Source organism: Onychomys torridus, chromosome X (assembly GCF_903995425.1).
Source record: "Onychomys torridus chromosome X, mOncTor1.1, whole genome shotgun sequence".
Taxonomy (NCBI): Eukaryota; Metazoa; Chordata; class Mammalia; order Rodentia; family Cricetidae; genus Onychomys; species Onychomys torridus.
Window position 1 is genome coordinate 75,620,897 of NC_050466.1, and position 22,978 is coordinate 75,643,874.

General features: G+C 35.5%; 1 protein-coding gene across 4 annotated transcripts in view; it reads left to right on the forward strand.

Annotated features, from left to right (window-relative positions):
* Positions 1 to 22,978, forward strand: part of Dmd (dystrophin) — a 1,920,150-nt gene that overhangs the window by 1,559,824 nt on the left and 337,348 nt on the right. For all 4 annotated transcript variants that reach the window (XM_036174407.1, XM_036174408.1, XM_036174405.1 and 1 more), the window contains 2 exons: positions 3,063 to 3,183; positions 3,806 to 4,074. In XM_036174407.1, coding sequence (XP_036030300.1) covers positions 3,063 to 3,183; positions 3,806 to 4,074 — 390 coding nt within the window. The remainder of the gene's footprint in view (positions 1 to 3,062; positions 3,184 to 3,805; positions 4,075 to 22,978) is intronic.

Sequence of the window (22,978 nt, forward strand, 5' to 3'; positions counted from 1 at the left end):
TCATCTATGGGCATAAGGATAAATATTTATATTTTAGTTAGAGATTATACCAGTTTAGTAGAGTGGTGGTTGTAGGTTCTTCTCCATGATCCATGACTTCACTAGCACTGAGGATTTGACTAGGTTTCCAGGACCAGGCAAGATTTCCCTCTGGCTGAGTGAGTCTTGAGTCCAAGTAGAGTACTGCTAGTTACCACAAAGTTCTGTATGCCACTGCTACACCCTTAGGACTATCATGCCATTCTGATCTTTGCTGTGGTTCATATATGTCATAACTTAGTAAGACTGTAGATTGCTTCCCTCCTTTGTAAGCTTGAAAGTATCCTTCTAGTACTATGAAAGCTAATTCTCGGGAAGCAGATTTTCAGGTTGATTCCATCAGTGGGGCCACTGTGCCATGTGTTTGAAGTGCTCAGTATCTTTAGCAATAGGGACTTAACTTCTACCTCTGTTGGAGCTGCTGGTGGCAACCAAGGGCAATAGCAACAGCTTGTAATGTTTGGATATTCTCTTACACAGACCTGACCAACAACTCAAAAGATTCTCTTTCAGGACTAGTGCTGGGTGTTTTGTTAGGTTGTCATTGGTTCTTGAAGGGAGCATTGTCAGCACATGTAAGAAATTTATATTTAAACAATATATGTATATTCATACACAGATTTATACGCATTAACATTTTTAGGTAGATAAATAATAGTACAATTCCTTGGAACTTACTCACATATCTCTATTGCTACTTTAACCCCTCACTCCTTTCTTTGATATTTATGTTCCTCTGATCCCTAATTAGAGCCCCACCTTTTTTTCCCCATTTCCTCTATCACATAATTTCTACCCTGCCTAAACACACACATACCCATGTCACTGCCCTGTCTAATTCTTTCAAAGGCTTACAGATACTGCCCAAACCTGCTTTAAACTGTACTATATTTAAATCTGTACAATGGCAGTGCCTTAAACTCTAGAATGTTTTTCCTTAGTCCTTATTTTATAGAAAGGCAAGCTTATTTGGATATAGTTATATATTCCTTATGATGCTTTGCCTGATATCTCTGGACATGCATATTTTTCTCCTTTGAATGTCCTCTAATACTTCTGCTCTAACTCATGTTTATGCTTTAGAACTCTGCGTACTTAAACTCTTCTAGAAATCTTTCCCAGGTTATATTTAACTGATGTATATGTTTAGCCATTCATGATGTACTGCAACTTCATAAATAGAGGCACGAATTTACACTTAACTCTTTCTTTCCAGCCTATAGTGTAAGTACTTAGACATAGAAGTTTGGTATAAGGAACCATTAATTTTTTATAATTAGCAAAGCGAGTATCATGGCTCACTCCAAGCAGGCAGACGAATGAAAGAAATAGTTTGCTTGTACTTGTGAAAGTTGGATGACAAGAAATACAACACGGCGAGAAGTACATATGCAGATACACAAACATAGGTATATATATGGGCAGATGCACAAACACACATACTCAGAAATCAAATAAAATGTTACAGGTAGAACTGGACATCTGTGTAAGTAAAGTAAATAATCATCTACCCAGTGTGACTTCAAGGACACAAGAATAGTCCACAATAGAGAAATTGCTTTTCCATTTGCAGGCTGAATCCAAATATTCCATTATTTTTATTCATACACCTTGCTTCTGTCTTCTGGATTGTAAATAACCTTGACAGATCGATTATTGTATAAAATATCAAACTCAGGGTTCTTTTGAATGGTGAGCACCGCTAAGATTTTACCAACAAATATGTTATAATACAGTTCTGAAGTACTTTTGTATCAGAGTACTGTGTCTGAAATTTAAAGGAAAAGACCTCTGTTTTTTTCCAGTGATATAAGAAGGCTTAAACTCACTTAACAACATTGCTAAAAATAAGATAGATTTGAAAATGGTACATGATTAAGCCTAGGTCAGAGGAATAGTTATTATTATTAATAAGATACATTATCATTTATGTGATACTTAATATCTTTTATTACCATGGCCACACATGATATAATAAAATCTGGGTCAGTAACTTTATTTTATATTTTTGAATATTAATTTATTCTACCATCACAGTGTGGCAGTGTGCCTCACTAGATTATGTATGACTTTAGAGCTTTCCCTCCACTTCTAGAATATTTCTTCTTTTTTCTTTTCTGTTCCTTCATTGTTTGATTTTGCTGTGTTTGTTTGATTGGGGATGTCCCAGAGCTGGGATGCAACTGAAGACATCCATAGTTTATCTTTGGGCATGTTTTCTCCCTGTGATAGGCAGTGGCATTGTTCTTTCTTATTTTGGTCCAATAAGTTCTTGAAGACAAAACTTGCTCACTTCTTCTACTCTTAATCCCCTATAACAGAGACTATAGATTAGAGATTAAAATTGTCAACCAGCCTGACTAATGAGCTAAATGGTCTGAAAATACCTCTTCTAGGTTTATTCATTTCTAGAAAGGCGTTCACAATCCCTGTATCCATAATAATTCCAAATAGTTCTATTCTTCTCAGAAAAGTCACAATGTAAAATGTAATTGCTAGTTTTCAAAAAATATTTATAATTTCCAACAGCTACACTAGTTTACTCACCATCAAACATTTGGACGGGATTGTTATGAGTTGAATTTGTTGTATATTTCAATAAGGTATGAATGCCCCTACTTAACAGTGAGTGTGTTCCATTGTGTACTAAAAGCGATTATTTTCAGAATATTTAAATTTTCATTAGCCACGGTAGGATTTTGTAGTATATACCTCGTGTTTTTTTATCTCTATATCTGGTAGTCAGGTATATAAACAAAGTGTACTTATTTTAATAATAGCACATCACCTATCTTGAAAGCTCCCCAGTTCTCCCCAGAAAAGTTTTGCAAACTAAGTGCTTTCCTCATTAACATTGAGACTCAGGTAGCCTTTTTTTTTTATCACTTTATGACTATCAGTTTATAAATAAAAGAGAAGGAAACTGACTGGGGAGTTACATAAGTAAGTTCTGAGCACCCAGGATTAATTTTGAGGAGCATTCCACAAGCCAAATAAACAGTTCCTTTCATCTCATTTCACAGACCTTCAAGAGGGAATTGAAAACTAAAGAAGCTGTAATCATGAGTACCCTGGAGACTGTGAGAATATTTCTGACAGAGCAGCCTTTGGAAGGACTAGAGAAGCTCTACCAGGAGCCCAGAGGTAATTGAATGTGGAACTGTAATAACATATTGATAGAAGGGTCGGTGATGACAGAGCAGGCCATCCATGCTTGCTGTCAGAGACTGTACAGCTCTCATACCTCTGAGTTAAACGGAATCAATTCAAATTAAATGTAGGTTTCGAGAAAGAATGGGGAATCATAAAGCACAGTGCATAAACCTGTTTTCACAGTCATAAATAAAGCAATCAGCGACCAGTTATTTGAATATTTAGAAGACAGTAAACAAAGGAGCTTATCTGTGGAAAGGAATTCTATTGTTACAAAGACTACAAGCTAATTTCCAGTTTAAGAGCCTGACTGAAATAAATTAGAGCTCTTCAGCATGTGCTAACATTTTTCTCCCTGAAAGCTTAAATGAATCTTGATTTATCTGATTGACAGAAAAGTAGAACAGATTCACTAAGGAAGACAGACAGTTTAGCTGTGTTAGACTGTCTCAAAATTTATGCCAAAGTGTAGAAGAGCCATTAGTCTGGAAGTTAGCCTCTTGTTAACCTATATTCCTTTCCTTTCTTCTAGTCTGACCTTTTCAACAATGGTGTTTTTTTTTTTTAAACAAAAATGGATGTGGCCTAAAACCTTGTCATATCCCTAATTTAGAGCTACCTCCTGAAGAAAGAGCCCAGAATGTCACTCGGCTCCTACGAAAACAGGCTGAAGAGGTCAACACTGAATGGGACAAACTGAACCTGCACTCAGCTGATTGGCAGAGAAAAATAGATGAGGCACTTGAAAGATTGCAGGAACTTCAGGAAGCGGCAGATGATCTGGACCTCAAGTTGCATCAAGCTGAGGTGATCAAGGGATCCTGGCAGCCAGTGGGGGATCTCCTCATTGACTCTCTCCAAGATCACCTTGAAAAAGTCAAGGTACTGTGTTTTACTTTGAGAGACACACCCCCTCCCCCCCCACACACAACAAGTGCTCATTTAAATTTACACAGTCCATCCCACAAAGTTCAGTTATAGGACCTATAAGTCTTAGAACACAGCCCATTTTATTTACCTCGTTTGGAAGTCTTTCACACAGGATTTCCTCCAAAGAAAGTCAGTGGTGTAATCATTTGTCTATCTTCAGTAATAGAAAATGAAATATTAAGGAGTCTCATTAGTGTGGTAGGTAGCACCCCAGGCTCAGAAGATTAAGTATTAAAAAGTTACAAGGTCAAAAGTAATTTTGATTTTTGATATTAGGAAATTAATTTGTCATGAAGTAGATGGGTTGGGGGGGTAGCTTAAGTATTTTTTATGGATTTTTGATGTGTTTGTGTGTGTGTGTGTGTGTGTGTGTGTGTGTGTATTATATTATTTAGAATCAGAACAGAGTAAAAATAACACTTGCCAAGACCAGAAGACCCAGTTTGGGACTTTTTCCTTAGTAATCTGTCAGCTAATCTGAAACAAACTCATTTGTTCTCCAGTCCTGCTTTCTAAATTATAAAATAGTAAATTTAAATTCTGCCATCCAGCCTTTTCCATTTTTATTTTCTACATACCATTGCTTATTTTCCCTCAAAATGGTTTTTCCTACTGTTCCCCTTTTTTCAACCAGTGTCTTTTTTTAAATCCTTATTTTTTAACTTATATAAATGACATACTCACATCCATTGGCCAGCCAGTGTGTGTGTGGCATATTGTGCACACTGACTTTTAAATATTGAGTGAGTGAACAGATAATTCCCTTACTGATACTTCTACATCATACAGACTCTTTCCATTTCAACTTAAAATTCTTTAAAGGATATAATGAAGTCCACTTATTAAATAGGTTAGCTGTCTCTCTTCTTCCTAAGCCTGGCTTTCCTACTCAATTTTAACAACTCGTGTGCAGATAATCCAGTATACTAATTCCATGCTATCCATATTGGTCCTATTTTCTTATAACTGCCTGCCATTTGTTTTTCCATCTGTCTGAATCATCAAACTTTATATGTCTGATCAACTCTTACTGAACCTTTAAGGCCCAATGTACATATCACCTATTTTGTAGTCTTCCATAAATATCTACCACTCCCCCCAACTCCCACCAAAGGAGTTTCACTTTATTGACACCAAATCTGAAACTTGAAAGCTTTGGTAGCGGTAGTTTAGCCTACCAAATTAAACTTAATAACTAAAATTATTTTTTTAAGGAGAAGCATCTTTAAAACCACTATTTCATGTTGTTTTTAACTTAGCAACAATTCCCAAATAATAGCCAGGTCAAAACACTTTTTCCATTGTCCATTTTAAAACTTCATTAGGGTTTTCAAAGTTGTCATTTGTGTCACTACAAAGTACATGCTTCTGTTGGATTTATGGTTGTATCACTTCATTAGCTAATGTGCCCTTTGGATTTGGGAAATGGATAAAATGGAACCACTAAGTCCCTGGACCTTATGGAAATGATAGCTGTTCTTCACAGTGATAAATATTATAAATCAAGACAAAATAATGTCATGTTAATATTGGCTATTTGACTCACTAAGAAATCCTACTGTCACAAATAGAGCTCCATAGGAATAACTACCAAAATAAAAGTTACATTTCAAATGTCTTTCTACTTCCAAAGTCCATAATTATTTTGCTTACCAAGCATTTTAAGGATATAGTTAGGATTACTCACCTTACAGGAATAACATCAATGCTTATTTTATTACATGGGTATTTTACTTTCTTGTAATGGGGAACACAAATAACTGAATCACTGGGTGATATACATAGATATGCAAAAAGCACATACAAAGCCTTTCAGAAAGCAGTATAGCTGGAGGGAGAGTTTAAACTAACGTTCCTCATGTGCTGAGCTGCATCCTCAGCCTTTTCAGTAAGAGAAAGGAAGAAGAGGAGGAAAAATACATAGAGAAATTGATAGCTTGCTTGGTTGAATGATTTAGAGACAGAGTCTCACTAAATTTATATAGGATGCCCTTGAACTCTGAAACTTCAAGTGATTCTCCTGCTTCTCTTTGAAGTAGCTGGGACAAGTAGAGTACGTTTTAAAGTCAAACTCTGTGAACCATCCTGAAGTGAAAATATTTGGGGGTCATTGGCGTTTTCTTGTTCTAATCAACCATTGTTTCTCCACAGAGAAGAAGGTACATCATTCTTGACCTGTGCCTTAGTTTGTTTCTTTCATGCTGGAGATTGAACCAGGCTCTAATACATGACACTGATACACACTCAGCTATAACTTTAAACATACTATTGCATCCACCCCTAATTAAGCTCCCAGACTTTCATCTTGAAATTTGTAAATTCGTCATATCAATTTGTTATAAAATGTGTTGGATTATACAGACTTCTAAACTGTTACTGGGGAAGTCAAAGGAAAAGATTCTCTGAGTTTTCCTATAAAGCACTTTTAATGTGATAGTTTGGTTATACTTTCTTGGCATTTTAACTGAGTCTGATTTCATGGTTTGTGAACTAGATTAGGAAGTGTATTGAAGCCATTATACCATTGGTATTTATGTTCAACATTCATATCAAAATTTTAAAGAGGAAACTAGAAATTGAATCTTCTTAGCCCTTCCAGACTGAATGCTTGTGGCTTCCTTTCTTTAAGCAATTTGTCAAAGAAATTTTATCCCAGAATTTTATATTGAGAAAACAAAGTGTATTTCTACTGAACAGATAATGTTAGCTGTGGTGGAGAATATTAGAATTTCCTTTTCACTTTGGTAAGCAGAAAGCTTGCAACCATCTTCATGTAACTCTATATTCCTTTACTGTTACTTGCTTCTTAACCATGGCCCTAATTTTTTGTTTATGTTATATTTGTCATCAACTTGACAGAATGTTAATCTTATAGGGGAGCTTTAAAATATTATAATGCTTTTGTTTTGTTTTGTTTTGTTTTGCAGAGTTAGAGGATGCATGGGTAGAGTGAATTCTTACAAACAAGACCGTCTTAAGAATGATTGAAAATACTTAAGTTCTCTAAGTGTCAAATACTATCATTTTAAGTGTGTGTGTGTGTGTGTGAGAGAGTGTGAGTGAATGTGTGTGTGTGTGTGTGTGTGTGTGTGTGTGTGTGTGTGTGTGTGTGTGTTGACTTATGCTTGCTTATATTGACACCAGAGGTTGATTTTGGGATATCATCTCAACCACTTCTCTATATTGATTTTGTGGGTGTTTTGTTTTGTTTTCTATAGTCATTTCTTCTCTTGTTTTGAGACAGAATATTTCACTGAATCTGAAGCTCATCAATAGGCAGCTATTACCGAGAATCTACCTGACTCCTTCCCACAGTGTTACAGGCATGCATTGCTACACCCAGCTTTTATGTGGATGCTAAGTACCCAAATGTGTACCAGAAACTTTATGTACAGTTATCTTAATTTTACTGCCTAGAATATGATGGAAAATTTTACTGATAGGATGCTCAGTTCTATGTACTGCAAGTAAATGAATTGCTTTAGAGAGGCTTTTGTTGTTCTTGTTATGGTAAAAATCCTGTGTATTAAGCATTTGATCAAGAAGAAAAATAAACAAAAGATAAAATCCTTCATAAAACTAGATTAGTTGTGGAACCAAAGCTTCTTACATAGAATACACAGGCTTTATCTAGTTTTCAATGCACATAGTTGTATTGTTTAAAAGCACATGATGTGGCTGTTAATATCTAAAAGATATATAGTAATACAGGCTTTAAAATAAAATAAAATAAAATAAAAATACTTTAAAAGTGTAGTAATGGAAAGGTTGTTGTTGGCTTTATTTGAGCTTAGAAAGTAAAGTACAAATTACTCATCTTAAAAATGCCTACCAAATTATTTGTTCAATGTGAAATTAATTGTAAGTTAGTGTTGCTAGGAGAGCGTATTACTTGCTCCCATGTAGTCCCTTTCATTTCCTGCTTTGTTTATAAAAGCTAAAAGCAAATTACTTAGGACAACAATGTCAAATGCTTTTCTTTACCCAAAGCATCTTAGTTTAGATAGCACTGTGCATGTATATTTTTAAAGTCTCTATCTCGACTTGGGCAAATAGAACCTTCGTTTACCATGCTATTCCCATCCTGCCTTTGAAACTTCTGAAAAGGCTGAGCAGAGTAATTGTTTCAGACATCTGTTTAGCATACTTTGAAGTCCATATAAGTTCTTTTTCAGTTTCATTTGAACCCCAGCTGTCTTCACCAAAGTCTATAATCAATCTGAATTAAGTTGTCCTCCTTCTCCTAATAAGTCTCTTATTAAGTTCTGCATCAACCTCTTAGGGAGACTTTAAAGCTAATTCATGTAGAATTGCCATTTTCTACTAGTTCATTTGTCGGCTCTCCAAATTGCAGCAGAAACAATTGCAAAGACTATTAATTTGGCTCTTCATAAACAACTTATGTAAGTGTAGTATACATTAGAACTAAGCAAACAATTTAAAACAATGGGTGGGAGAAAATGATTTAATAACATTCAACATACTTACTTCTTTGTTTTGTGGTGCCTTTGACATTAAAAGCATAGAGACATTGATTTAATAAGAGAAACATTCTTCTGCTTTTACTATCATAAAGAAATAATTACTGAGTGAGCTTTGCTTAACGAGAGGAAAGGGTTTTACAACAGTTGGAAAAGGAACATGTTCTTTTCTTATTGAATTTATTTTAATTTGGACTTCTTTGTGTTCTTTTGATAGACTGTGATAAAAGAAGGAGCCAGAATTGGTTTCCATTCTTACTGCATTAAATCAGTTGTACAACTACTTTTCTGGTCATGGGACATTTAAGAGAACATGGATTATCAAAATGTTCTGCTAAAAGTCTCATCTGACATTATTCTGCTGAAGACATGTTTAATTTAATAATAAAATTTTCTCCAAAGAATATCATCTTTCGTATTATTTGGAAACAAGCATATCAAAATCTGATCCTTTAATATGCCAATCATGTTTACAGAGGATTTGTTCCAGAAGCTTTGTTTGTGGCTGATAATAATTACAAATTCTATTCCTGAAGCATCTTAGATAATAAAATATTCAGAAATACTTAACTAATACATTCAGTATTAGAGGATCTAAAATATAATTCATTCTCAACATTTATACAGTGGTTAAAACCTATACCCAGAGAAGACTTATCTCATTAGAGAGTATGACTAATTTATTTCCAAAGTAAAATTATAGTGAAGATTGTATTAGTGGAATCTCAGTGTCCCTGAAAATATTATTTAGCATCAAATTAAAGGAACAAGAATTTTTATTAGCTTGTCCATGTATGAGCATGTCATGTACTATATACTAGAAATAGTTATAAAATGTGTTATTTATTTAACTGAAATTCATAATTCCATAGAAAGTGGAATCACCCAATCACTGTCTATTTCTAATTCTCTTTGATATCTATCCAAATGGTAACATGTTTTATGTTACAATAATGCTACTTTATGATCATAAATCAAACAAGAAATGATTAAAAGACAGAGAACCCAAAGAGTGGAACTTCGTTATCTTCTTTTCATGTTCCATAGCAACAATTTTCAAATTTTAGCATTGATGCAAATATTAGGCCTATACAACCTTCTGTTAACTAAGTTACACATACTACTGAATCATTTGTTTCTGGTGAGCCTATTTTATGGGTATTCATAGAATACATGTACCTATAAACTAATACAACTGTCTGGTTTCAGTGTGGCCTAAGAAAAGACAATATTTTCTTTCATAATGATATATTTTCATTTACAATAGGTTTTGCTATTAAAGACATTTTCCAAAAACACTACTTCTAAAACTGTTGTACTTCAATTATCTCAACATGAGAAGGCAAAGCTTGATATTTCATTCCTCCACCTACTTCCTTCCTTTGCTGTGGTCATGAAGTGTCTTTATGGTTCCTGTCTTATTTTTCAAGTTCATGTCACTTTCAAGGTGTTTACTTAGGAAGTATTTTAACATTTTTTCAATGGGAAGATGCTGTTTTCCCCAAATCTTATGGATTTGAAGGCATAATTTCCAATGAAATGAAGGATCACCTTATTTTGGGAGACTTTTTTTTCCATCAATTTCATTCACTTACTACACACTCTCAATGAGTAGACTGTTATTGCCACTTCATGTTCATCTTTTCCACTTTCATCTGTTCATTGTCGTACAGAATTTCCTATGCCATAATTTTGAATATATAGTCTTTGGGGCTTTTACTAACATTCACTTTTTAACTTAAACTTCTGTTAAGTGAAGTTCCCTGAAAGCATACCCTGAGAAATGAGGTCCAGGTGCACAAGATGTATAGAGGGTATGCTTTCTGGTGAAGCCTATGTGGGGATGGAGGGATGCAAAACCAAAGACAAGAAAATTCCAGTCAAGTGTGAAATCTCAGACAGCACCCAACTCTGTGTCCTGTCTCTGAGACAGAGCACCTGGGAACTAAAGGCGACAGCAGAATTGCTTTCCCCAATTGCTTTCCCAGTAACCCCACCCCATTACTGACTATACTGGTGATGAGCTGTTTAAAATGTTATCAACTAGCTCTGAGAGTACAAAACATTGTTTGTGCCAGTTTTCATAGTGTTGTTCCTACTTGTGGTGATGTTCAGCTCACAATGTGTGACAGTGAGTACAAAATTAGGAGGAGGTGCACACAGTTGATGCATAGGCTCTGTTTCAACATCCTGTTAATGATAGTCAACCCTGAGGAAATAGACTGCTTCTTAAATCAGCAACGTGGGGTTATTTTCTGGCATATGGAGCTACTACTTGCAGCAGTCCCTGCCTTTGAGAAGGCAGGCACCAATAAGACATTAGTAGCCAACCATCAGAGCACCATTATGTTGCCCAGGCCAGATAAAGTGTGCAGGTAAAGTGATCAGTGTCCTAATAATGTGTTCAGCCTTGGTTTCTCAACATGACTTCCTAAATCATTTTTTTGATTGTGCAAAAATTCTTTACAAGTAGTGAAAATTTCCTTTTTATGGAACTATCACCCTCTCTCTACTCCACCTTTAGCTACCTATCTAAATTTAATAAGCTAAAATCTGTACCTTTTTATTTTTATTCTATTATGTATAGCACAAATAGAAATGTTTCTTAAACTTAAAAATATTTCTAAAATAATTTCTTTTGTATTTCTTATAATAAAAAAGGTACAGAAATAGTGTGCTGTTGGGTTTTTTGTTTGTTTGTTTGTTTTTGTTTTTTGAGACAGGGTTTCTCTGTATAACAGCCCTGGCTGTCCTGGAACTAGCTCTGTAGACCAGGATGGCCTCAAACTCACAAAGATCTGCCTGTCTCTGCCTCCCAAGTCCTGGGATTAAAGGCATGAGCCACCATGGTCAGACAGAAATATTTTCTTACATAAAAATAATTTTCATTGAACAATTTCTAACAATATTGTTTATGGCCATAAGTAATGTTTGTTATTTCTCTTATTTATCATTATCTAGAACATTTTCTTTAAAAATCAGTACAGACACATGCCCTGTTGAAATAATTGATATAGTATGAGTAGGAATAGTCATTTCACTCAGGAACCTTGAAATGAATGATGATCTGTGTATTTCTCAATCTCTCTTTTTAAAGGCACTCATATACCAGGCAGTGGTGGCGCATGCCTTTAATCCCAGCACTTGGGAGGCAGAGGCAGGTGGATCTCTGTGAGTTTGAGGCTACCCTGGGCTACAGAGTGAGTTCCAGGACAGGCTCTAAAGCTACACAGAGAAACGCTATCTTGAAAAACAATAACAAAAACAAAAAAAGTGAGAAAACCCCAAAGCCCAATTCCTACTCTTTAAGATTTGTTTTTGCTGGCCTGGTCTCCAAAGCAAGTTCCAGGAAAGGCGCAAAGCTACACAGAGAAACCCTGTCTAGAAAAACCAAATCCCCCCCCCCAAAAAAAAGTACTCATCGTTACATATGCCAACTTTCCTATTGGTATTTTGATGACATCAGTAAAAATAATTTTATGGTTACTTCAGATGACCTATGATGTAACTAATGTATTTAGTATTAACCCATTGAAGTTAAAATATACAGTCCCTTTTTTATTTTTGTAGCTTATTACCACATTGTCAATGACAACAATATATTCCCTACATCATTTCCTGCCAAACATACTGACTAAAAGCCATTGTGTTACAGTTTCAGAAATCTAGGACATTCAGAGCATTTTGACACTATTCAACAGTTTCTAAATAAATCCTGAATGCTATATATGGATAGCTGATAGCTTCCTCGGGAGTCCTTATACATGATAACTTACCTTGTTAAATTGCTGAGGCTCTATATTCAGGAGGAAGGGTATGTCTTTATATGTAAAAATAAAGATGCCATGGGGAGAAAATGAGAGAGCCACTGAGAGGGGTAAGGAGGAATCTTAACTGCAGTGATTGACAAAAACAGAACAACAGCATTATATTAGTACCTGTAACAAAGATAGAAGTGATAGTATAGGTGAGTGGTTTATGGGATAAATATGATTTTTAAAAGTCTTAAAATTTGTTAGATTAAGTGAGAAATATTAAAAACAAACTTCTCCATTATGCTGCCATCGTAAAGGTCAATAACTGAGTTAGTCGAAGTATCCAGAGTAAAACATTTAAAAGCGTTGATTTTTCAATTTTTTTTTAAATTGATCCACATATTGTTGTTAGGCTTTTTGTTTGTAAACTTTAGTATTTATTAAGTTTCCACAGTGTGCTCAACTCCAAACTGTCAAATTCTCTTCATCAGAATGATGCTGAGACATTGAACAGCTACATTTCTATTTTCTTTTAAGCAATTGACTTTCAAGGAGAATATAATTTTTATTGAGTTTATAGCCTTCCATTCCTGTTTAAGACATGATTGTTTCTATAATTTTTGTTCTCTACAATTCTGTATCATTATAGACTCAGTAAACTCATTTATAATTTTCCCTTTCAAAAATTCACATTTTATTGTTATGATCTTAATGTGACATGAGCAAATTAGTGAACAGACGGGATTTAGTTTATAGGCAATATATAACAAAGTAATTGAATTGAAGTAAAAATAAATAAAGGTAACTAGCCATATGCTGGTGTGGTTTTCAGAACCAATGCCAAACTACCTCTCTTTCATTTTATCTGTTTTCCTATCTTAAAGTACTGTAACCTAGTTTGGAATTATACATTGCTGTGAAACTAAAACATATTAAGCATTATTACATAATTCCCATTCAGTTGCCTTGATATTTAAGTCTTTTATCTTTCTGTAGCCTGCCTCTCCCGAAACTACCAGTTGGCTGTTGATACCCAGATTATTTCTAGCAAGAAAAAGAATTATTATATACCTACAAACTCAAAACACTAGAATTATCATAAAAGGTATCTGGTGTTTTCTATTCATCCAAAAACACCGCCGTACTGCGCCATACCTTTGCCAGACCCTAAACCTACCTATCCCTTCATTTGTAAGTTATGCCACAAAATACACCTCCCTTTTAACTACGTGGAGTGGCCTTAATAATTTCACCAATAATAATTAAAAGAATGTGGACTAAATTGTATGAGTTCCTCTTCCCTAGACAAAGAACTCTAGGTGACTGCTGGGAAGAGGAGAGTTATCCTCTCTCAGGGATGAGTACCCTTATTGGTTGGCCAATGCAGAGTGTTAAGCTCAAAAATCATATACACATAAGACACAAAACTGACTCAGAATGTTCTATTTGTATATATTTATACAAATGTACACCACAAAAATAATCATCAAAGATAAAAGAGGTTATTGACTTGATAGTGGGAGAATATGAAAATGATTCAAAAGAGGGTAGCTGGTAGGAGCTGGATGGAGGAAACAATGTGATATAATTCTATTTCAATTAAAAATCCTTCTAAACATGGGCTAAGCAAGTCAGCAGAAGATCCCTTGTTCTTGTTAGCTTACAGACCTTTGGAATGTACTTGACATTTTGTCATAAAGGTTATATCTAAATATATTCAATAGACACTTAACACTTAGACATATTTGTGTAATGAGTAATTGATTTATTATTTGCATACATTTAACTGGGCATTATCATGATAGCAATTGTCATAACAGACTACAGCAAGATGTGAATTTTCATATTGTCTTAAATTGGGATCAGAAAAATCAAAGTATTGTCTTGTAAGTGGAGGTCTTCAAGTACATGTTGAAAATGAAGAAAAGATGGGTGAACTCTCAATTCAACATACGAGTATGTTCACCAAGGCAGAAAGAACAGCTGGAGGTAAATCTGTAGTGCTAACATTGCTCAGATGCGTGAATGCTTAAAACTTCCTTTGCAGCCTCAGAATAGAATGAAATAATAATGAACCATTATTAAACAAGTTTACTGATTTAACTTTTAAACATGCAGTTGTGTATGTTTGAATGAAGAAAATTCATTTTATGCTCATTTCATTTGACTTGAAGCAGTTGCCTATCTTGCTTTATTGTTTCATTTGTAAGAGGTAAAGCCATTTTGGAAAGTCTCAAAACACTAATTAAATGTAGGAGCTACAATAAACTTAAAGTAAAAGTGAATATTGAAGAACATTTTACAATCCTTTTCATCCATTTTTCCATATACTATTTAATTTCACTTATTAGAAAATTGACATTCATCTTCAGTTCACTTCTACTTTAGCATTTCTAAGATGATAATATATTGAATGGAAAATCAAATTCACAAAAAATATCTTATTTGTTTCAATAGTGATTGCCTTCCACATCAAACTAAAATTAAATGAAGATTTCCATTATAAAGCAAAGTAGGTGTAATATATTGTGCAAGTAACTCAGAACCTTAGATTCCTCTACTAATCATTATTCATACATGCAGAGGTAGCTTTTTCTTAATTTGTTTTAATGAGATAAAGCATCTCTTTGCACTGATTATATATACATATGCATCACTTCACTTTCATGTATTTCTTGGCAAAATAATGTTGCATCTTATAGCTATGCATACATTAAGCTTACTATTTGTTTCTTTATACACTTACATAACAGTAGTTATTGTTTGTATGAGAAAATAGACATAACAGTTAAGCTATATAATCACAAAGACTTGTGTGCAGCACTATCTCCAGTAACTGGAACATCCCTGGCATACAACAGATATTCCAGTCTACGTTTGCAATAAAAGAATATATAAAGAAATATGAATAAAATCACAGAGGAATATTCTCTTGAAATTTCCTAAAACCCTTGAAGACTTGTTTATGGATAATTTGTTCCCAGTTGCTACCATCCTGTTTCTGCCCTTTGCTACTTTTTGCTTATCCATATGAACAATGCATTGCCACCACTCTTACTCTTTAAAATGTCCATGAGCTACAGTGATCTCCATGACATTCTGTAGATGAACATGCTCTTTTCAGAGGATCATGACTTTTTGGTTATTTCCTCTCTCTGAATAAATTTAGTCATCTTATTTACTCAGGAGTCCTAGCCTAACGTACCTCAGCATCCTTCTTTGTACTTTCTGAACACTATAACACAACTTCTCCTATCATGAATTGTATATTTTTTTAAAGTTTATTTTATGTTTATGAGTGTTTTGCCTGCATGAATGTCTGTAGCATGTGCATACCTTGTACCCAGGGAGGCCATAAGCTCCTCCGGAACTGCAGCTGCAGATAGGTAAGGGCCACTGTGTGGGTGCTAGGAACCAAACCCAGGTCCGTAACTGTGATCTTAACTGCAGGTGATCTTAACTGCTAGTTCATCTCTCTACCCCATACACTGTTTTATAATACACCACCAAATTCTCTGCTTTCTCTGCTAATTACTACAAGGCTGCTGAGAGTCCAGGTGCATAGATAGTATATACATAGTACATAGGTGTATAGTACACAGTAGATGAATCATGAGTTTTTTTTTTCAACCAAATTAGTGATTACACTGGACTATAGGAGTTACAGAAGACGTGACATTCATTTCCTTTTACAAAAAGTTTCATTGTCTACTTTTCAAAGGCAAGTTTAACAAAGACTAATTATAATCATACTCTAAGAAAATGGGCAAAATCCATCTTTTACCACAACTCTTCACTTCATAATTCAAGTTACAAAAAATTATTTATTTTTCCTCAAATGTGTACTGTGATTCCCTACCTATTGTTTAAACTCTCTATATACAGCTATCCTTCTTTTATATGTCCTTTGTCTTCCTGTGTCAGTTTCTTATACTACATTTCAATATCTAGTTCAAAAAGACCTTACTTTGCATAGTAGAAGAGTGAGGAAAGACAGGTTATCCTGGAATAATGTGAGGAGTAAGCTCCAAAGCGGCAGCTTCCCAAGACGTGATTTTAGCCTGTGGCTATGCAAGGAATGTACTTACTATCTTCTACTTCATATAGTATCCCCGACCTTATCCACACTGGGTCTTGTGTGACTTTCCATTTCTGTTATTGACATCAAAGCAGGAAGCATGGCATCCTGCAGGTAGACATTATGCTAGAGAGGTAGCTGGGAGTTCTACATCTGGATCCACAGGCAGCAGGAAGAGACAGTGAGTCGTCACTAGTCCTGGCTTGTATTTCTGAAGTTTAAAAGTCTGCCCCAAGTGTCATACTACCTCCAACAAGGCCACAACATACTCCATCAAGGCCACACCTCCTAATAGTCCTACTCCCTATGGAGACCACTTTTATTCAGATCATCTCACAATTCTGGCTCATAGTATTCGACTTTTTTTAGTCTTTGGTGTAGTCGTATTAAAGTACCCTCTAAACCAGGTATGGCCATACAGACCTTCAATTCCAACATGGGGAAGCTAAGACAGGATTACCACAAATTCAAGGTCAATGTGGACTATGTAATAATAAGCTCCAGGCCAGCATGGGCTAAAACTGTCTCAAAGCAAAGAAAAAAAAAAAAGGTATTTTAGAGGATGTACCAGGTTGTATCAGCAACATATTCCTTAAATAGGTCACTTACTTGTTTTTCCCTTTGTTTCATTTTATGAAGTTATTCCTAGTTAATACCAAAATGAAGCTTCCTATCTTTGCTAGAGAAGTAGCAATTCTTTGGAAAATGTCCACTAAACATGTTTCCAACATAAAGTTAAAAAAAAAAAAAAAAAAAAGGAGAAAAAACAAATAGGGATATCAAAGCTAATGATCAGGTTTCTTGTAAGATTTATGCAGCAAATTGCTTATAAGCAATTTCACAGTAACTGTTGCTCTACAGGGTTAGTAGTTAAGCAAATTCTTTAAAGATTTGTTTCAAGATAGGGTTCAGAACCTAGATCCTTCCATGATCTCTACTTCTACATAAATCCACGTATTATCTACTATACAAGTATTGAGAATTTTCATATACCAGTTACAGAAATATCTTGTTGGAAAAAATGTATTGTGTTGCCGTCCCTTAATAAGCTTTCAGATCTTGGAAAAAACAACTAGTGAATGAACAGACAAGTAAATACTTACTTGGAAATTTGAGATTAGAGTGGAGAAAGTGAGAAAAATCGGGACATTTATGCTAGGTTGAACAACCAGGTAGAGGAAATGCATGGGAGCCAGCTAGAGCAAAAATATTCAACTCAAAGCAGGGTGAGCCATGCACCTGAGGACACTGCATCAAGAATAAGCTTGGTGAGATTTCAGAGCTTAGCATCTTTTAAGTTCTTGTTAAAATAGAAATGTCAGATTCTCAGGCTCATTTCAGACGACTGAATAAAAACCACTGAGTGATACCCAGTAGACTGTGTTAACAAACCCTCTTCATGGTGATGTGCTGAATTAATTGAGAATCAGTGTGATAAACTGATATTTTGAGCTGTATAGAGGAGGGAAGGAACAAGGCTGTATGTATCTCTACTCAACCACAATAGCAGAAAGCAATAGTATGTAGATCATGAAATATTTGCAAGTTTGTAAAGCTTACTAAAGAACAATGTGTATCTCAGTGGTAGAGGCCCGGCCTAGCTAACGTTAAACTCTGGGTTCCATTCTCAGCCCACAAATTAAGAAAGGAGCTTGTTGAAAACCAAGCTAGCATCTGTCTAAAGTAGCTTCTGAGTGTGAAGATAAATGTCCTTGTGGTTTATATTTTTAATTTATTCATTGTAATTTTCATACATGTGAGGAATAAAAGATGTTTTATCTGTTAAGGGAGCTTGCTGCTCTTCCAGAAGACCCAAGTTCAACTCACATCACTTTGCCCAGGATATTTGTCTTCTTTCTTTCTTGCCTCTTAGAACACCTACACACACACACACACACACACACACACACACACACACACACACTAAATAAATAAATAAATAAATAAATTTAAAATTAGAAGATAAATCTTTTTCAAATCAAAACATATAACAATTTCATACATCAATGTATATTCCATACATCTATTCAATGTATTATTGATCATATCCACCTCTACACTTCTTCCTTATGATTCCTCTGAGTTTCCACACCCCAACACATCTTTCCAACTTAGTGCCTTTATTTCTTATAACCAACTGAATTGATTAGTGCTGTCTGTATGCACATGGATGCGGAACCATCTATTAGGGCATGAACCATATACTTATGACCATACCCCTAATGAAATGACTCTTATGCTTCCCCTCAACAACTATCAACTATAAATAGTAGTTGATTGATCTTGGTGGGTGACCTTTTTTAATGGTTTACGGATTATTGCTTACTTTAAATACGTTAGTAAATTTCATTAACTTCCATTTGCTTTATGTGTTGTCACATATAATTAAAATTTCTCAGAGAGAAAATACTGACTTTTTCCCCTGTTTCCTTAGCAGCCTAGAACATTCCCTGCTTAAATGATTTGTTTATACTCATTAGAAACCCTTTTATTTTAATTGTGAATATTTTGCAATTAGCTTCTGTAAAACAGTCATGAACTACCTTTTTTATTAGTTTTAATTGTGTCATTAGAAAGCTGTAGACTGCTTAAAATGGCTTTGTTTGTTTAGTTTGTTTGTTTGTTTGCTTGCTTTTTATATGAAGGAGAAATAATTAGCAGTCAGACTTTGAACTACGGAATTAAGGTTCCAAGTAAATTGAAGTAACTAGGATTTTTCAGTTTGCTTTTTAAAAAAAAAAAAAAAAATTAAAACCTGGGTAAAGCTACTTGTCTTTCCACATGTGAAAACCAGAGGTCAGCATCAGTGATTTTCTTCAGTCTCTTGAGAGAGGGTTGCTCAGTGAACATGAAGCTTATTGTTTCTACTAAGCTGGCTGGCTATTCAACAAGCTCCCAGGGTTTTCCTATCTTTGCCTCCTCAATGCTCGGGTTACAGATGTGCACTATTACACCAGGCCTTTGTTTTCTTTTTTATTATTAAGAAGTTTTCTATTTATTTTGCATACCAACCACAGTTCCCCCTCTCCTCCCTCCTCCTGCCCCAGCCTTCCCCTCAACCCAACTCCCCATTTCTCCTTCCTCCAAAAGGGTAAGGCCTCCCATGGGGAGTCAGCAGAGCCTGGTACATTCAGTTGAGGCAGGTCCAAGCTCCTTCCCCTGCACCAAGGCTGTGCCAGGTGTTCCACCATAGGCCCTGGCTCCAAAAAGCCAGCTCATGCACTAGGGACAAATCCTGATCTCACTGCCAGGGGGCCTCCTAAACAGCTCAAGCTAAACAACTGACCCTCTGCATACATACCAGGCTTTTTTACATGAGTGCTGAAGATTTGAACCCTGGTACTCATGCTTGCAGAACAAGCATTTATCCCCAGTTCCAGGTTTCCCTGGTTTTAACTTAAAAAAAAAAAAAAGCAAGTTGAAAAATCCTAGTTACATCATCACAACCATCAAAGGATCAGCACTCTTTTTCTGGCCTTCATGAGCATCAGCATACACACACAGACAGACACATAGACACAAAAATATTCAGTTTGCTTGTCAAAAGTTATCATGTCCAACTATAAAAGTTTATGGTGGTCCTGAAAAATTAATGCAAGAGAGACAATGAAACCACATAACATTTTGATGCTGCGATGGAAAGCAATTGTCATTCTATTTTTTAATACATGCTTCCTTGGCATAATTTATTGTCAAGAATGTTTCTACCAGAGATAAATGTGATACTAAAGACAAAGGACTGTGTTCATGTAGTGTGCACACAAGCTTATCTTTCATTGTTCCATGCTGTCCTTCAGAATTTAGAAGAAACAAAGTATTCAACATTATGGAAAACATAATATATCCATTTTGTTGAAGCCTCATAGTATTAGAAATGAGAATTCATGTGAAAAAGATATCGGGGTGAGGAGATGGGGAGAAAAAGGTGCCTGAGGTAGTGGAGAATGGGTAATTAGGTGAAGTTAGATGGTAGAGTAACTGCTGCCAGTGGTCCAGCCACATTTCTTCACAGAGCTGGTATATCCCTTCCCCTGCACTGCTGAATGTTAGATGCTGAAGGCTCAGAGGTAAACCTTTTCAAAAAAAAACAAAAACAAAAAAAAACCTCCCTCAACCAAAAGGAAGAATTTCTACCCATCTTGTCTCCCCTAAGACCATGAGGGGTAAAAAAAAAAAAAAAAAAAAGTAATACCTTTGTTTAGACATGCATCCTAGCCTGGTCTAACTGTACATCAAAGCTTCTGGGGATAAGTTCTCCAAATGGGACCACATTTGCCTTTAGCTTTCTTGTCTTACTTCCTGTATCTCTCCATATTCTTCTCAGAAGAGCATTATCTCGTTGCTTCCCTGAAGTGTGACCTACAACAGTGTGTATCAAAACCGGGGTATATAGCTTGGGCACCACACTAGGTGAGAAACAACCCAAAGTAAAAAGCCAAGACACCAGTGGTGACTGGCCTTCAGGTCTGATGCATTTCTTGAAAGATCTGCCTCCATCTCATTATAAGTTTCATTGTTGTTGGTCTAACAAAGTTTTAGGGTCTCATTCCACACAGATATTTTTGGTATCTCCATAGGTCTGGCAAACCAGGGTTCAATACTTGACTCTCTTGACTTTATTAGTGTGATGTAGCCAGCCAGAAATATTGAAGCCACAAAAACAGTTCATCTCTACCTGCCTTGAATTTCTGGGCAGCTGAATGTAGTGAGAACTTCCCTGAGTCTTGAATGGGAGTAACAAGTCAACTCAATAAAGATCTGTGTTTACAGAACTCATTTTTCTCATATTTTCTATAGCCTCCAATAACTAATCCAACTTGAAGAATCACGGGACTATACCTAACACCTCATGTGTTTTAACTATATTTTTCAGTCTTGGTTCACAAACAATTGTTCAATAAGGTTTTCTTGCAGAGGAAAGAATGCAGTATTTGTCAAAAAAAAGTCTCTGCATACTGTAAATAGCCTAAAATGATACTTCTTTATTGTTTGATTCTACTAATCTTGAATTCCTAGTAAAGCAATACAGGATCCCTACAGGTGACCCTGTTGAAATTTCAGAAGGAAGGTTTAATGCCTTAAGAGGCGAGTGATAGACTTTGAGTAGCACTGTTTGTTCACAAGTAAATATAGTCTAATTTTTCTTTGGGTAGCCAGCTCACAAATAATGACACAGATATAATTAATGATTATGAAAGGTTGACCTTAGATTTTTACTAGCTCTTATAACAAGTTAACCCATTTCTATTAATGTACATTCTCTTGCATAACACTCATCCTGCTTCTTCCGTGTCTCCTTGCATCTTTCCATACTCCTGGATTCCTCCTCCTCTTCCTTTCTCTACCCAGAAATCCCACCTATAACTCCTAATTAGCTATTGGACATTCAGCTTTTTATTAAACCAATCATAGCAATGTATTTTCACACAGTGCACAAACATCCACAACAAATAAAGATATATACATTTATAAGATCTATTTACATATATAAGCTAGGCACATATATAATAATATATGATATACATGCAAATCACCTATAGAAATATAAATAGAGAGCTTATTAAGCATCCCATTCTTTCCTTTACCATCTGGCTTATTTGTACAGCTATCTCTGCTCTGGCCTCTCTTACATTATCTTGGACATCCACAATTGACACTTCTATTTTCTCTACATCTACAAGCCTCATCTTGCCTTACTTTCCTCCTAATTCAGTTTAGATTCCACAGTCTGTATTTCAATCACATTCTGTCTAAAATTGAAACTCCCTTGTCCCTAAGTATTTGCGCCACAATCATCTGACAAAACCTTAAACATGGATCAACTGTTTTCTTCTTTCTCGAACAGAACGTTGTTGGAAAAGGGAATTAGAACAGATTGATTCTGCTAAAACGTTTTGATCCTCAGCCTCAAATAGCCTCTCTGTGCTCTCTGGCAACCTTACTGCATTTCATAGGTCAACTCCTTTTCACAATCTCTATCAAAACTAGTTTAGATGACCTCATTTAGTCTACATTAAACTTCAAATTCAGTGAATATTCATTACACACCATGCATTACATACTATGCCTAGTCTGTTGCTTCCCAATTTCACAGAGTAAACTAAGGCTCTTGAAATAGATTTCCTGGCACAGAGGAAATGGCTCAGTGGGGATGAACACTAGGTATGAAAACAAGATGACCTGAGTTCAGATTCTCAGCACCCACACAGAGCCAAACATGACATCATGTACCTATAACCAGAGTTCTGGAGAATAGAGTCAGGGAGGTACCAGCGTCAACATTCTAAACAAAATACTGTGCTTCACATTCAAGGAATAGACAGACAATAATAAAAGAATCTTCCAGCATCTTCCTCTGGCTTCTACATGCTTGTGTTTGCTTGTGAAGCATGCACATATGTGCGTTCGCGCGCGCGCACACACACACACACACACACACACACACACACACACACCCTCAACTTACTCTTATCTTCCAAAGTGACCTTCTATATCTTAGAGCAGATAGAGTCTCTTAACTGTCAAGTTGAAATTACAAATGA